Source organism: Alosa pseudoharengus, unplaced genomic scaffold, assembly GCF_046254945.1.
Source record: "Alosa pseudoharengus isolate Yale_2024_CS ecotype anadromous, Long Island Sound unplaced genomic scaffold, YU_APseudo_1.1 YU_APseudo_1.1_scf_23, whole genome shotgun sequence".
In the NCBI taxonomy this organism is placed as follows: domain Eukaryota; kingdom Metazoa; phylum Chordata; class Actinopteri; order Clupeiformes; family Clupeidae; genus Alosa; species Alosa pseudoharengus.
Window position 1 is genome coordinate 14,325,507 of NW_027468685.1, and position 17,260 is coordinate 14,342,766.

General features: G+C 44.4%; 1 protein-coding gene across 2 annotated transcripts in view; it reads right to left on the bottom strand.

The window, feature by feature from the left end:
* The window catches only part of LOC143140658 (uncharacterized), a 42,510-nt gene that overhangs the window by 16,333 nt on the left and 8,917 nt on the right, over positions 1-17,260 (bottom strand). For both annotated transcript variants that reach the window (XM_076301698.1, XM_076301697.1), the window contains exons 2-3: positions 6,609-6,794; positions 4,313-4,381 (exon numbers count right to left, since the gene is read on the bottom strand). In XM_076301698.1, coding sequence (XP_076157813.1) covers positions 4,313-4,381; positions 6,609-6,794 — 255 coding nt within the window. The remainder of the gene's footprint in view (positions 1-4,312; positions 4,382-6,608; positions 6,795-17,260) is intronic.

Here is a 17,260-nt window from a genome sequence, read left to right on the forward strand (position 1 = left end):
CACGTGAGGCACACTATACAGAACTGCTCGCTTGAGCAAAAAAAATGCGTGTTGTATTTCAGTCTAGAGTTCACTGAAGTTGACTAACGTTATCTTTGTACACATTGGGCCGTGTCCTGGGTTGTATTCCAATTCCTGGGGCCTCATTACAGAAAAATATCCTAACTGTGCCATCCTAACTTAGATTCCTAAATTAGGACATTTCTAAGTCAGGATGGTTCTGTAATGGCCAAATTCCTATCTTAAGTTAAGATAGAATTTTTTCCTAAATGCAGTTAGAAAACATGCTTCTGTAATACCAAAAATCCTAAATGCCATCCTAAACTGAGATAAGACAGGATTTCAGAGTTAAGATGTTTCTGTAACAAGGCCCCTGATCCCTATTCTCACATTACATACAGTATATGCAACTCAACTCATCTCACACAAGGGCAACATTGTGCCCAGGGGTACTGGGTTTATTGAAGGTAAGTGACTTATGGAGTTGGTCTAGAGAGAATTCAAGAGATTTTTTTTACTGTACTTGTAAATAGGCTACTACTCCCTTCTACAAAATGGAGGCCGGCGTTCTCCTGCTAACTGGAGTGAAAGTCAGGGAGTGTGTGCCTGGGTTTTTCACTGTGGGAGGGAGACCCAATGGTGACTCATCTCTTTTTACTTTGTTGTGGATGTTCTCTTGATTCTTCCCCTGGGTTTGACAATGACATGAGCACGGCTAGTGGTCTGCTCTGCATACTCCTCTATTCCTCCAGTGGGTAACAGGGAGTGGAATCAGGGAGAAGGTGTAAAATACGGGACATGAGATTGATGACTTTTACACTCCCGCTCAGAGAGGGCCACTGTGTGTGTGTGTGTGTGTGTGTGTGTGTGTGTGTGTGTGTGTGTGTGTGTGTGTGTGTGTGTGTGTGTGCGCGCGCCTCTACGTGTGTGTCTTTGGGGGGAACCTAACGACTTTTGAGTCATTTAGTTACTTTAACATGCTTCCTGTCTGTCTATTCTGTGATTGTATCACATCAATCACAGGATTTCTTTTCCCACAAAGCTTAAAGTGCTGGTACTTTTTCCCCACATACTGCTCTTTTGCACGTAAAAACTATTCCTTTACTTGCAACTTGAGTGCAATATGAAATACTCTGATTACAGACCCAGGCCAACATAATAATAACATGATTTAGATAAGGCGATGGGCTAAAAACAAACAAACAAACAAACACATTAACATGGCTGGATGGCAGTGCTAGTGCTGGGAAGTGTTGCCCACAGCAGCATGTAATTAAGTTCCCGTGGAGTACTACAAGTAGTTCCATCTTCACTTTGGCGGTTCTAATAACCAATAAAATGGCAGTCTGGGTTCCTTATTTAAGAGCCGCTGCATGTGGCATGCCGGCTGTGTGCTGATCCCGGCACAGCAGGCCTCCCTTAAGGCTGCCACGGCACATACACACACACACACACACACACTGGAATTTCCTGTTTTTCAGTCACAACCACACAGACACAGACACACACTGACACACACACATTCACACACCAGCCCTCTATCTACAATACACTTGAGTACAGCACAAGATATGATATGTGAGTGGAGCTAAACATGGTGAGGGTGGAGGGGGTTGGGGGTGGGTGGGGGGTGGGGCATCGGAAATGGTTCTGGCAACACACAGATGTGTAAGAGGGCTATGGATCGTCTCAGAATGAATGAATGAATGAATGAATGCCTCATGCATGAATGAATGACAGGACTGATAAGAATACACCCTTTTTCATGACTAATGTATTCATCCCCCTGTCTGTTACTAGCTTATTCAGTACAGTGAATTTAATTAATGCATTAATGTTCAGGCCACCCATTTGTAGAGGTTACCAGGCAGTCAAATTCTGACGCACTTAACCCAATATTTTAGCCGCTTTTCTCCTTCACAGATTCCTCACAATTCTCATGAATAAGGATTTGGATTTGCCTGGACACATAAATTCCCCCCTTTTTATAGTAAGAATAAATGGAATTAGCCTACTTTATTTCCCCTCTCACATCTCTCTCACACTCCGACATTAGCTTACAGTAATATGGGCAACACTAGTGCTTAACACTGTGATCGCATTAGGGGGGCTTCGCACAGTGACACTAATGCAATAGAGAAATAGGGCCGTGGTGGCTTTGGGCTTCAAAGGTTTAACACACCGGCATTACAAACATCCCCTTCACTCTGTCAATGGAGGCTTGGATTTCTTTTCTTTGTGAGCTCTGAATTTTTCACACACAGATTTTCCCGCATTGCACAGACACAACTGAGGCTCTGGAGGGATGTATTGTTAAAGGCTGTGTGTGGAGTTGAGGCCTCATTTCTCTCTCTCTCTCTCTCTCTCTCTCTCTCTCTCTCTCTCTCACACACACACATAGACACACACACACAGACTCATACTCCCACCCACACACGCACACCCTGCATATATATCCATACAGACATGTATATGTTATACTGTATGCTCTCTCTCTTCCTCTCTCTCTCACACACACACACACACACATCTTGACAATGACAATGAGCTGACAATGAGCTGACTCTGCATCAAACAGGACAGAAGTCTCTGCTCTCTCCCCTACTCCTGCTCCTCCGAGGTCTGCTCTCGTCAGCTGAAACCTCCCTGCGACTGCCGATTGGGATTCACAGTGGAATATTCCGGCAGGCATGCAGGGTAATAGCTGTGACTGGGAGGAAAGTAATTACAGCCGTCTCTGCGAGAGGCCACGTCTGACTGCCGTTTAATGGCTTCATCTTTTTAGTGTAACTGCACAGAGCACACTGCAGGCTCCTGCAGTACAGGCTCTCTCCATACACTCTATAGTTTAGTGGTGATGAGAAGCAGAGATGAGATAATGAAGGAGGCAGACATTTTACACATGTTACATGTTACATGTTAAAGCCATGTCCGAGATGTGAGAGAGAAAGACTGAATTATTTTACAGCAATAATTCAGAATCATGTTATTTTCCATAAATTACAATGGATGTTACAAAACAGCTCTAATTTGAACTTCCACAGTAATTTGTTTAAAGACTTGGTTTGACACACAAGGCAAGAGTCAATGAGCTGTGAAAGGGAAACAGAAAACACTACAATATCGGACAAATGGAGCAGCTCTATAGTCGACTGAATACTCAATCAGTGATGCTAGAATCATAATTGTGTCAGAAGCACGGAGAAATAGAGGCACTGAATAATCACCAGACCACCAGACTTCAAAAAACATCTGCCCACAGAGAGGCCCATTATCCTCTATTACGAACACACAGGCACCTCTCCACGTTTGATGGACCACTTACTTAGCCTGTTACAGCTAGCCATATCATCAACCCAGTAAGGAAATAATGGGGGAAGTGATCCCATGAATAAAAAGTCTTTTCTGAGAGTGAAACGAAGTGAGAGTGGCACTGGTTGTATTAGGTTATGGATCCCATTGGAGTCAAGATTCATTATATACATGACAGCTGACAGTTACTGTATCTGTTAATTGTTATAGAATATATGCCGTCTAAAGGATATGGATTATAGTTAATGCTGGAAGATGAACTCATCTTTTAATATACAGACCTGCCGGTAGATTAAATGTGGTGCTCTGGTTTGCAATATGAGTCTCATATTTCTGTTATCTGAGCTGATCTACCATGCACTGTTACGCGTTCAGCTCAGTTGCCATGGGAACCAGTGTTCCAAACAGACATGGGTGGGATCAATTGGGCCGAGATGAGCTGTGTGATGATGCAGCGACTGGTATGGGGGGGATTATCATTACGACGAGTCACAGGGACTTACCTTGCTCCAGCGTACGCTCTTCTGTAGCGTTAGGAAGAAGGCACACAAGGCACACAAATGTCAGTCATCCCAGAAAGGACAACACACCCTCAGACATGTCAGTGTCATAAGCAATACATCGGTCAGGCTGCCAGGCATGCAGGAGCAGTGAGAGATTTGGGTTGGTGGTGAATATCGAAACAGCATGAGGGGATATCAATAGAATCAGCAGACTGCTAGATTACCGGTATGTTTATTTTGGTTACTCTGGTCAAAACAATCTATGTTTGTCCCAGATGTGAGGGGCTGAAATATCACCGCAACAGAGGGGCTTCAGCTAAGTGATTATTTAAGGAATTTCCTCCGTCCATGGTGGTATGTGTCTCACAGAAGTAGGATACAATTTAGATCTCAGTCTAAGTAGAAATATATTCTACCCTTATGAGCCATAAATATATTGACTTTTAGTACTGTAGTAGTGCATCTCTGGACGTGTTCATGTGTGTTTTGTTTCTTACCGATGTACTTGGCTCTTTCTTCTCTCCGCTGCTTTGCCTGTTTCTGTTTCTGCTCTGAGTTCATCCCATCTGAAAGACACAAACACAGGAGAGGATTTCTGTTTATTTTTCACATTTACAATTATTCATTTAGCAGACACTTCTGTACAAAGCCACATAATACATAATACATGTACCGGTAATATCAATACACAAAACAGGTAACTTAACAAACAGTAAGAACAACAATATGAATGCTTGTTTCTAATGTAAAGAATATGCTGGTTGAAAAAAGTTGATTCTTCAGCTGAAATTTGAAGACAGAAATGTGTTGTGTCCCATAGAAGCCCTTTAAGGGTGACTTCACTGCCAAAAAGGGGTGTCCCAGGTTATGACACACTCTGCTGAGTACTCTGGGGCTAATCGAATCCTTCCCAACGAAACACTCCATCTCGTGCGTTTCAGAAGGAAGAGCCTATTGATTCAACTCAAATCAATGTCAGGACACTGCACATCTCTCTCGTGCACTCTTAAACTGCTTTGTAATGAAAATATTTTTTCAAGGACAGGCTTTCACCCTTTGCATTTGATTATCACCGTTGTCAGCGGTAAAAAAATCGAATCATTTCTGTCCGTCTTCTCTCTTCGGCCCTGAAAGACTCGGCGGTCCCACCTTGTCACCCTCTCGGGCCGTGCGAGGAGACGCAGTGCTGTGGTGGCCTTGTCTGCGGAGGAGGCGGCAAGGGCCCCCGCGGAGCACGGCTCCATTATGAATGTGTCTTCGTCATGCAATATGCATGCAATGCTCTTTCTCTCTCTCTCTCTCTCTCTCTCCCCGAGAAGAACGCTGGTGCAGCCTCACTGCGACGACGGAGCCGTCTCCATGGTAACGGGTCTCTCACTCCACCCCTCTCCCTTCCTCCCTCTCTACTAGCATCAAAGAGCTCCATCACTGAACTCATAAGGCCTCAAGATGGCCCAACTGGTGAAGCATACGCCCCCCCACACACACACACATACACACACACACACACACACGCACACACGCACACAAACCACATTCACGCAAACACATGCACACACCACACATACCTATACACATATAGACAGTCACGCATGCACATACAGACATATGCACACACAAAGACACACACACTCACACACACAGACATACGCATATACAGACATATACACGCACACAGACTTTTCCACACACATAGACACACACACACACAGACATACACACACATGTGCCAATGCCATCTGCCTGGGAAGGGGGAGGTGAGTTGAGGGGCGGGGGAGTGGTGGAGGGTATATTTCACTGACTGGGCTTTCTGTGGACGTCCACATGTTCTTTTCGCATGTGACTAGTGTGGGAAAGTAAACTAAACCAGTAGCAGTTTATATTGAACTAGTACCAGTTTATACTAAACCAGTACCTGTGTATAGCTTCTCTCAATTTGCATAATGCATTTGCATTTTTTGGGCATTAGGGTAAAATCTTTTTTTTGACTCAAGATAAATATCGATGAGGATATTTATACCTCATGTCAGTCCTTTGTAATAGCCTGATAGTGTCTGATTCGGTATGGTCTGATCTCTTAATTTCATATAATATGGGGATTTTCTGCCCCAGTAGACAAGCTGCAATCTCACAGGTGTACTGCGTGGACAGATGCAGTACGCTGCCCAAATGCCTGACCCAGTTTCCAGCCGTTTAGTCTGTGCAGGCTTTTCAGAGCTCATGAATGCACAATCCGTAAATAAAGATGTGCAGAGAAAAGACAAGTGGAAAATAAGGACTATAATAGCCTGCTATCATAATCTATCACAGATGGATTATTCAATAGGGGTTGGTTATTAAAAATAGACTAATGCTGTAATTCAACTGTAATAAGGGAAAACTTGTTATAGTCATATAACTTATACCTACCCATAACTAACAGTCTTGTTACTTAATAACCAACTCCTACACAGCTTATTTGGGAGTCCAACATTGGATATGCCTTTCAGTGAAACCATAGTAACCATAGCATTATATGAGCACTGCTGACTTGATTGTACAATTTTTTGTACAATAGAATGTTTGTTTTTTTTATTTCCCCTTTTACTGCACCAAGACTCCTCAAGGTCACAGCATTTACCCACAGAGTCAAAATCCCTTATTAATGTCATCCTGTCCAGAGGATATTCACAGAAAGTTCCCCTGGGTGTTCCATTGGACAGTTACACAAGACATTCACAGTATGTTCCACAGGACATTGACGGAATATTCCATAGGACTGTTCTACGGGACAGTTCCAGGAGACATTCGTACCTTTCTTGGGCTGGGGGCTGCTGCTGTTGCCTGGTGTGGAGGGCCGCCCGTCTGATTTGCTGGTGGGGGCTGTTTTTGAGGGGGGGTCCGTCACCAGGGACGAGTCTGTGATGGTGGTGTCATCTGCTTTGAGCGGGCTGCTTGCGTCCAAGCCATTAGCGCTGCTGTCGGGGGTGGGGGGCAGACCTGAAAGGACAGAGGACATTTTAGCATTTTAGTTATTTAATTTCCTTTTTTCAGTATAAAATTCTTCTCTTTAAGCGGGAGTTTGTATGTCAATATCAAACTGACTTCACAGGACAATGTATCACGACAACCACCATCCGCCCATCTACCTCTACTTCTGTCCGATTCAGGCATTTGGGAACCCTTAGCTACTTCTTAATCTCTTGACTACTGAAGGTTGAGGTACAATGTGCTATCCACCTCTACCTCTATCTATCTATACACAGCGACAGTGACTCTGCTGACAAAAGTATTTCTGTTATTGTAAATCATGTAGTACCCTCTATTTCCCCACCATCATCATCAGTGGAATTCTTTTTTGATTTGAATTCAACTTTTACACTGCCAGTTAGTGGCATACAGGAGGTCTCCTTATTTACTACAGCTGGAGCCTGGAGGCTGTGGAGGCCGTGGAGGCTGAGGAGTCTGAGGAGACTCATTACTGCTGCAGTCCTCAGGCTCCATTAGAGGCCCATTAACATCTCATTCACATCCAAGCCTCATCCATCACATCAGCCATCAGTCAGCAGAACACATCAAAGCAAATATACGCCAAAGGATATATACGCCATCTCTCTCTGGAGTCTGGACTCACCCATCTTTCTCTCTCTCTCTCTTTCTCTCTCTCTCTCTCTCTCTCTGTCTCCCTACCTCATGCTCTTTCTATAATCTCTCTTCTTTCTTTCGCTCTCTCACTTCTTCTATCACTGTCTAAATCCTTATTTCTAGGTATGAAGTCTGACATCCTCATCCTCCCTCCCTCATTCACTCACTCTTATTCACACTCTCTATCTCACTGGAGTCTGCAGTCTGCAGTAGACCTCTCCCTCTCTTGGAAACACAAACTGACTCAGATACATTGAGATCTTATTCACAGATACAATCATGCACACAAACATACATTCTATTCCACACACACACACACACACACACACACACACACACACACACACACACACACACACACACACACACACACATACACACACTCATTCACCCTCAAGTTAACTCATTCACACGCACTTATGACACAAACAACCACGCACATACACACACACTTCACACGCAAGTGTGAGGGAAATGTGATCGGTACAGCACAAACGCAAACACACACAGCAGCTTTTCTAAATTAATCCCAAGAGATGACCTCAGCTCCTCCCTGTCCAGCCCTGAGGTGTACTAAACTTCTACCGTCAAATAGACCAGTATTCCGCAGCATTTTAGGTCAATCTTTCAGGTCAGACTGCAGATATTACAGGGCAGGTTATGTGGTCATCATAATAACAAGTCCTCTAATCCCATCAACAAACCATGAATGCTGAAACATCATGATGAAGTACAGTTTACTTATAAACGATGGGTACATTTCTGCTTACTGTGACAGCACATTTTCCTCCAATAAAACAACCAACCAAAGTCAGCTGCCTATTACAGCAAATACATTTGAGGTTAAAAAATGTTTTATCCACTTGAGAAAGTGATATGCCAAACCACAACACCCTACAACCTATATAGTGCTAAAAAATCGGGTAGTCATCCATACATGTCAAATACAGTAGGCATCTTTAGTGTCCTGAATTACACATTATATTATATATTATTATATTGCACGTTATATTATATTATATTATATTATATTATATTATATTATATTATATTATATTGAAGGATAGTTTATGATAGGACAGGACAATGTGATATAATACCATATGTTACAACAGCAATGGAGAGGATAAGATAGGACAGGACTTTTTAGGATGAGATATGGTGGTGTGATATCATACAACATGATGAAACCAATGCAGCAGGGTGCATTAATAGTTCAGGGCAGAGTCTGCCAGCTAGTAGCATTTCAAGCATGTGTCCTGTCTACAGACAAGGTTTTTAACCTTTGACCTCAGAGGGGTAAATGGGAGATGAGCTCAGACACCCATCAAACACACACTCATAAAAACATACACAAACAGGGGATTCATGCAGGGGACAGGACACACACACACACACATTTTGTTTAGTTAACAAAAATATTTAAGGAAATCTAGCAAACTGTCTGCATGTGTAAATATGTGAATGGTTTCAAAATTCTATGAATGTAAATACGTTGGGAGGAAATTATCACCATGCCATATGGGCGGAAAGACAATGTTAGTTTGTCACACAGTAGGCTGGAACTGTCCCTGCTGATGTGTTTGTTGTGCAAGTGATTTAAACCCACAAATAATTGCCTTTCTCTGTGTTTCATTCAGAGTTATTTCAGCACATATTTTTTCCTCAGGACGTGGGTAGCATATATTATGCCATGCTTACTGAAACACAATTATTGTTTCATAAGGTCTTGACTGCGGTTGCTCTTTCTAATAACGACACAAACATTTATCAATATGAATAATATGATCACGTGAGCCAGAACACTGGGGCTTTTGTCTGCCCTGCCCGGCTGTAACGTCCGCTAGCTGAGGAGCAGTGAGGGATTGTGGGAAGGCAGCAGATTACTGTGGCGCTGTCTTCTGGCGCTGGGCTGGGCCCTGGGTATGGGAACCACAGCTCACAAAGCCGCAGGGCCCCGAGCGGAGCGGAGTGGAGTGGAGTGGAGGACGGGACAGGACAGACCAGGCGCTATGACGACCGGTCTGCATGGCAACAGGAACGGCGCCAAAACCACATGAGTCTCACACACACAGTGACTGAGGCAGATGAAGGTCGGCGCTGCGTCTGCTGCAAGGAAAGCTGTGTGTGTGTGTGTGTGTGTGTGTGTGTGTGTGTGTGTGTGTGTGTGTGTGTGTGTGTGTGTGTGTGTGTGTGTGTGTGTGCGCGCGCACGCGCGTCTGTCTGCATACATGAAAGCGTGTCTGTGTATATTTGCCTGACCATGTGCTTAGCTCAGGATGTTTTGAAGATAGACAAAAACATTACAGAGAGAGCTGCATCAAAGAACACACACGGACACACACACACACAAACACACACACACACACACACAAACACACACACACACACACACACAAACACACACAGAAACATGCTTCCACAGGCCCAGTCTGAGCCAACAGAGACCATTGCATTAGTGAAAACACTGCAACACCGATCATTATAGTAATGAATGGTCTTTCAGTAAGTCATAGCAATTATATGCTTTACTAAGGAGTACTTATGACTGGCCAGAGTCTCTGCTATCCTATAATACTATCCTACTGCGCCTATAGGTTGGGTTTGCACCAATCTGAAGCAGTCTACACCAGGCCAAGCAATCCACCCAATAGCCAGCCCAGAAGTGCAACAAGGTCAACTCAGGCACAATAGACTGCCAAGTCTTTCCTCCTGTAATTTAGTTATACAGCCTGGACTGACCTGGACTGTACTTGTTAAATATCAATCAAGTCATGAATATTTTTCACACATACACTCAGCTCGCTGTAACTCGATGGTGAGGCACATCAAAGATTCAGCTGAATCTATTTTAGCTAGTTAAACACAAGGGAGCTAGTCTGCGTTAAGCCTTTGCCACATGCCCAACACCCAGCTCCTGTAATGCAATGCTACTCCCCCCCCCCCCCCTTATTTCTCTCTCTCTACAGCACAGGAAATGGGCTCAAGTGTGTTGAGCTGAAGAGTCTTGATGAGCGAGAAAGACACAAAGACAGACATGCAGAAAGAGAGCGGGGGGGGGGGGGGGGGTGGGGGGTTAAGAGGAAGTGACAATAAAAAAATGAGTGGAAAGACAGAGTGAAAGTGAGGGCAGAAAAGAATGAAAAGTCCCTAAATTTTCCAAGTCCTCAATAAAGTATCCATCAATCAATCCAAGAAAATGTAGTGATGGCGACAGTGAAACCGAAGAAAAAAAAGATAGGAAAATAAAGTATGAGAAAGAGAGAAAGCGGTTGAGAGAGAGACTGAGAGAAAGGAGAGAGAGTGGACAGAGAGGGAGATGGCTCCTTGGGGTCAGGTTGCAGTCCCAGTGGCGCGACATACATGTTAAAAATAGAGACGGGTGACTGACTGCCCCACAGAGGGGCCACACCCATAAAAGGTACTGGGTTTATCAGCGGGCATCACGAGACCACCAAACACACACACACACACACACTCTCTCTCTCTCACACACAAACTCTTTCTCTCTCTCTCTCAAACACACACACACTCTCTATTTCGATCTCTCTCTCTCCTCACACACACACACACACATACACACACATACACACACACACACAGAGATGCACAGATTTTCTGTGGTGCTGTTCTGCCCCACGTCCCTCGGCCTGAAAACCAGGGAGGACAAGAGGGCTCTGAAGCCACACTCTGCATAGCCACTTTGTTATTGTGTTTCCACTCCATATCTGGCCTGGCCAGGCCATGTTATTTCATTCCCTGCCTGTATGCCAGTGTAAGAGCATTGAAGCGTAGAGAGCATTCAAACAGGGAAACGTTCAAACAGAGGTGAGATTGCGTAGCTATTACTGTAATGTGGGGAAATCATAATTGTGTGTGTTTGCGTGTGTGTTTGTGTGTGTGCCAGTGTGTGTGTGTGTGTGTGTGTGTGTGTGCCAGTGTGTGTGTGTGTGTGTGTGTGTGGGTGTGTGTGTGTGTGTGTATGTGTGCCAGTGTGTGTGTGTGTGTGTATGTGTGCCAGTGTGTGTGTGTGTATGTGTGCCAGTGTGTGTGTGCCTGTTTGTCAGTACCAGCTGAATACTTGCAGGTGGCTCTATTTGTGTATCTCGTGTTTACATGAGACAGGGAATGGCATGTGGTCTGTGTTTATGTTGCGTGTGAAAATGCAGGTATGTATCAATGTGTGTGTGTGTGTGTGTGTGTGTGTGTGTGTGTGTGTGCATATTTTTCCTTGTGCAAGGACGCGAGGGTGAGTTTCTGTGTGTTTCAGAGGTCATGACTGTGTGTGTGTGTGTGTGTGTGTGTGTGTGTGTGTGTGTGTGTGTGTGTGTGTGTGTGTGTCCATGTGTGTGTGTGTGCGTGTGTGTGTTCAAATGTGTTTAAAGGGTCATCAGCGTTAGCACGAGGAGGCAGAGAAGAGGAACTGGGTCAGGCGAACCTCAGGCATCTGCAGTATGCGCTTCCCCTCTGCCTGTCTACTCCACACGACGGCAACTGCACCGTGGAGCCCAAGAGCACAGCTCCAACAGCCAACCCCACAGGGAGCGACAGGCACTGCTTCTCTCTCTCTCTCTCCCTCTCTCTCTGCCTCTCTCTATCAATCTCTCTCTCTCGCCCTCTCTCTTCCTCTCTCTCTGCCTCTTTCTATCATTCTCTCTCTCTCTCTCTTCCTCTATCAATCTCTCTCTCTCCCTCTCTCTTCCTCTCTCTCTGCCTCTCTCTATCATTCTCTCTCTCTCCCTCTCTCTCCCTTTCTCTATCATTCTCTCTCTCTCCCTCTCTCTCTTCCTCTCTATCATTCTCTCTCTCTCTCTTTCTTTGTGTTTGTGTGAGTACAAGTGTTTTCAACTAGCTCTAACAGCAAATCCCATCAGGAGCATCAAAGGCTGCTTCTCTCTCGCTCTCTCTCTCTCTGTCTCTCTCTGTGTGTATGTGTGTGTGTGTGGGTACAAGTGTTTTCAATTAGCCCAGTGCCCGAAAAACATCTGATTCAACTCCGACCCAACAGACTGCAACTCCTGCATGCTTGTCACTAAGATGTGTGTGCATGTGCCCTCCCGATATATAATAAATGGTGAACTGTATGATGGACTCTTCAGCTAAAGCTGAAATAAAAGCTCACCCAGACAATGGTGGGGTTTGAGTACACACAACTGCCCTTCACCACAACACTGGTCACCTCAGGATACACTCAAACGTCTGCCCTTTCCCACAGAACACAGAACTGTTCCATGCACGTCCGACGCTCCACTAAAAATAGAGCATAAAATGAGCTGACATTTAGCTGTTGAAAAGTAATCAACTATTTATGACAAAATAAAAGTCTGAATCACAACCACACAGGCATTGCCCTGCTGCTGCTTGGGCCTCTTACTACAGTAAGTGCAGAGCCGTGGAGAAGTCTGGAAGCAAAATATGTTCTCTGGCTACGGTGCCCCAAAACAAGGAACTTGGGGAAATGGGTATAGTAGCACATTAAACAGCTTAAACTGATCACCACTCTAATTTACAGAAACATTTATGTCTTGATGTATGGTTCATATGAAGAGTTTGGTTCGAAAACGCTCCGTTTTTAAAAACATTAAAAGTCATGCTATTTAATCGTGTATTTCAGGTAATATCAAGCAAATTGCAGTTGCAAATAACAATTCACAAATACAGTTCTACTGAAATAACTTTGAAAACAAAATGTAAAAAAAAGATTTATGAAAATTAATTTCATTCACCCCCCCCCCCCCACACACACACACAACTCATTCACCAACCCTCAATGGCTTAAATCTATCTAGTGTCTAGTGTATTCCAGTTGCAAGGCATTTCCAATGGAAATGATTCCTGATTGGGCATCTAAACGGAGGGTTAAAACTGTCAAGCAGCAGCACCCATCATGCATCAGTGAGGCTAGGAGCCATGATGGCGAACGGCTGCTGCTGCCAGCGCCCAGCCTGAGGGTGGACGGGATGTCAACAAACGCCACGGCCTGATGGGAGGGAAGGGATGAGGCATGATGGGAAAAAGAATGGAGGGGCTGGGGGGTTGGAGAAGGCAGGAGAGGGGAGGGGGGTGGGCGGCATTCTTATTCCTCCAGCTGAGTGGAAAGCGATCCTCCAGCCGCACATCTCTCCCCACGGACCCACTCTGTGTGTGTGTGTGTGTGTGTGTGTGTGTGTGTGTGTGTGTGTTTAATGCCTGTTTGGGCATATGAATGGGTGCATGTGTGTGTGAGTGTGTGCATGTATGTGTATATACACTATATGTGTGTGTGTGTGTATGTGAAAGCCTGCCTGTTGAACTGGGTCACCCACATGTGCAATGCTCACTCACACAGAGATTATGGGAAAGAGCGGGAACACAAACAGGCATGGGCGAACGAGTGCATGAAACATGGATGGCCCATCAATGATGCAGCATCTTCACTCAGCTCACGACCCCCTGCAAACTAACCCCCCCCCCCCCCCCCCGTCCCCCGTCACACACACACACACATACACCTACAGTATCCTATTGCTCATGCAACTGTGTCAAGTTCAGATGAAAATAGATGAACTGGAGAAGTTGAAGTGTCACAGCGGTGTTAGAGCCCAATAACTGCATGAGAAAGGCAACCATCCACACACTCACTGGCCCACCACATGAAATTATATTAGAATACCTGTGGGCGCCATTTGTATGGGCATGGACACATTTTGTACAGGCTTTAGTCTAGTTAAATGAATAAGGTTTCTATTGACAGTAGAATTGGTCAGGGATACAAATGGTGTATGTTTTAGGGAAAGATGAAACATTACAGATGAAGAGAAGAAAAGAGAAGAGAACATTTATGTATTGATGTATGGTTCATATGAAGAGTTGAAGAGAAGCAAAGAGAAGAGAAGCGAAGAGAAGAGAAGATTAGAGAAGAGAAGAGAAGAGAAGAGAAGAGAGAGGACTGGGAATACAAATCTAGGAGGGTTAGGGAATGACACTGCAGTATATAATAAGGACTAGAGCAGGCTGAAAATGCACAGATGTGTGGGAGAGGTTGGGAGTGGTGGCCATGGGCAGTGACTGACTAGGGTGTGGTGGGGGGTGGGACGGAGGGTGGCAACACTTGTCCCTTCACAGCTGAGGTTGGAGGCACTGGCACAGAACCAGTCGGGAGCAGGTGATGGGCACATGTGCTTAGGCTTGTTTTTGGTGAGATAACATGCAGATGAAGGTTTAAAGGAGCATTTCAGTATACTACAACCTAGGGGTCTATTTGTAGATGATAACAAGTCTAAATCTTTGTCTGGGACCAAAACCTTCTCATTAAAATAAGTAAATATACTGAAAAGATGAAATGCAGTAAGGATAAATGTGATATGATATCATAAGTGTTATATGATATCATGCAAAGAAAGCCAAAAGCACCAGACCACAATCAGGCCAGTGTAGGCACCTGTCCAGTAACTCTGCCCTGCAGAGAGACAGATAAGGACAGACAGGCAGAAACAGGCAGGGCCTTATAGCACATGTGAAGGGCACGCCATGGGCATGCAATGGGCACAGAGCCAATTAGAATAGTGCCACCTGTGCCATGTGGCATGCATGAAAGAGTTCCTTCCTGTGGACCAACTGAAACGCGCCATGGAGAGGTCAAGGGTAGACAAGGTCAAGGACAAAACGCATAAGATGCCACTTCCTTTGTCCTGATGGTATGACAAAGAAGATATATCTACTGAGTGCTTGGCATGTTTTGTATTGAGTCTGCAGTGTCCCCATTGCTTAGGATGTGGAGATGGTAAATACATCTCTCTGGGATTATTGATTACTCAAATCTTTAAGTGAAACCTCTACATTCCTAGAAACTCCTGAAAGTGGGTTCATGGCCTGGCAACTCAATTCAAATTTCCAGGTACATTCCTAGTATTCCCGCTAGCTACTCTTATACTACTAGTATATTCCCAACACTAAACCGCCAGATCAGGCAATCAATTTTTTCCTCTCCCAAAAGCCAGTGATAGTTGCTACAATATCCAGAAGCCACCCTGCACCACTATCAACAACTTATGCACCACTATAACAACTTATGTGTGTGTGGCTAATAACTTCCAGGAAGGCTGGCTCTACTGAGAGTGAGCATTAACAATTGGGGCAGCCGTGGCCTACTGGTTAGCACTTCGGACCTGTAACCGGAGGGTTGCCAGTTCGAACCCTGACCAGTAGGCCACGGCTGAAGTGCCCTTGAGCAAGGCACCTAACCCTCACTGCTCCCCGAGCGCCGCTGTTGTAGCAGGCAGCTCACTGCGCCGGGATTAGTGTGTGCTTCACCTCACTGTGTGTTGTGTGTGTTTCACTAATTCACGGATTGGGTTAAATGCAGAGACCAAATTTCCCTCACGGGATCAAAAGAGTATATATACTTAAATACTTATACTTAACGTCACCTTCTCCAAAACATAAACAGTTGCCACAACAGTGAATGGAAAAAACATACAAAAACCCCATACAAAAAACAAATAAAAAAGACATAAAACCCACTGGCGATCCACTCCATGCTTGACATACTAAGCCTAACAAAGAAAGCTACAGTTAGGCACACTACAAAAATCTCTGCTGTAAGACATTTCGAAGATGCCTGTATGTCAGACGTCTGTCAAAATACATGCACTCACTCGCCAGAGGAAAACTATGTCCTGTAACACATTCCTAAGACGTTGGTCAAGCTGGACTCTGTATTGTTTTGGTATAAACAGCAGTGTCTTCTTTACTGTGGCAGGTCTTGTCACAGCCTAAGGACGGTGTATCTGAGGCTGTGTGAGTGTGAATGCCGCCACAGCCCCATATTTTACAGTAAAGGAGAACAAAATGTTCATGACGAACACACCCTTGAGGCACAGAAAACTGCAGTATCAGCAGCACCCGATCTTCCTTCTCTGCAAAACATGTGGCAACTACCTTTTGGATAATTGTCTGTTTGTTAGTGTGTGTGTGTGTGTGTGTGTGTGTGTGCTAGAGAGTGTTTAATTTGTGAGTTAAGCATCATGTAGAAATGACGTTCACGGTTTATTTGTGTTAGTTTTCACACATTTCACAAAACAACATGTGAACAGAATAGATATGCAACAAAAATAGTGTGAACAAGCTTGTTTGTTGTGCAAGAATATACTGTGTGGGGTTACAAGGTTTTGTTTATGTGTGTGTGTGTGTCTGTGTGTGTGTGTGTGTGTGTGTATGATGATGTATGTTTATTAACATAGGTAGCATATCAAACATCCCCATGCTCTCCTGCAGAGCTGAATAGCCTCGACCACAGTAGCCCTGCCCTATTTTCACCCCCAGGCAATCTATACAAATAGTAACTGTATATCATATCCATTCTACTGGCCTACTGCCACACAACTGTGTGGTGTGAGAGTGTAACTCATTTTATCACTGACTTGCTAAGTCACCTCTAGGATAAAACGTTGCCACACATAACTGTATCTTTAGAATGTATCTGAAATTCAAATAGTTATTTACATACATCACAAAGGCCACATACCATTCTGTTTACATTGAGAATATGACTTAAATTTGCATTGAATTGTCTTCCATTACTGCAAAACCAAGCAGTCATACTAACAGACCTAAATACTGTCATGTAATGTGACCACAGCCCACAACATACCACCTATCTAATGTACAGGATACTACAGGGTTCAAGCAGGATGAAGCCCATTTAAAAAAAACAAAAAAAAACATGATCATTGTTTTTCTGGCAATCCTCAGATAACTCCAACTGGCCTCTCTAGGCCTCCATCTCTCTGTGTAGACCACCATCCCCCTCTTTGCCTGCGCAGCAGAAAGTAGATGACCTC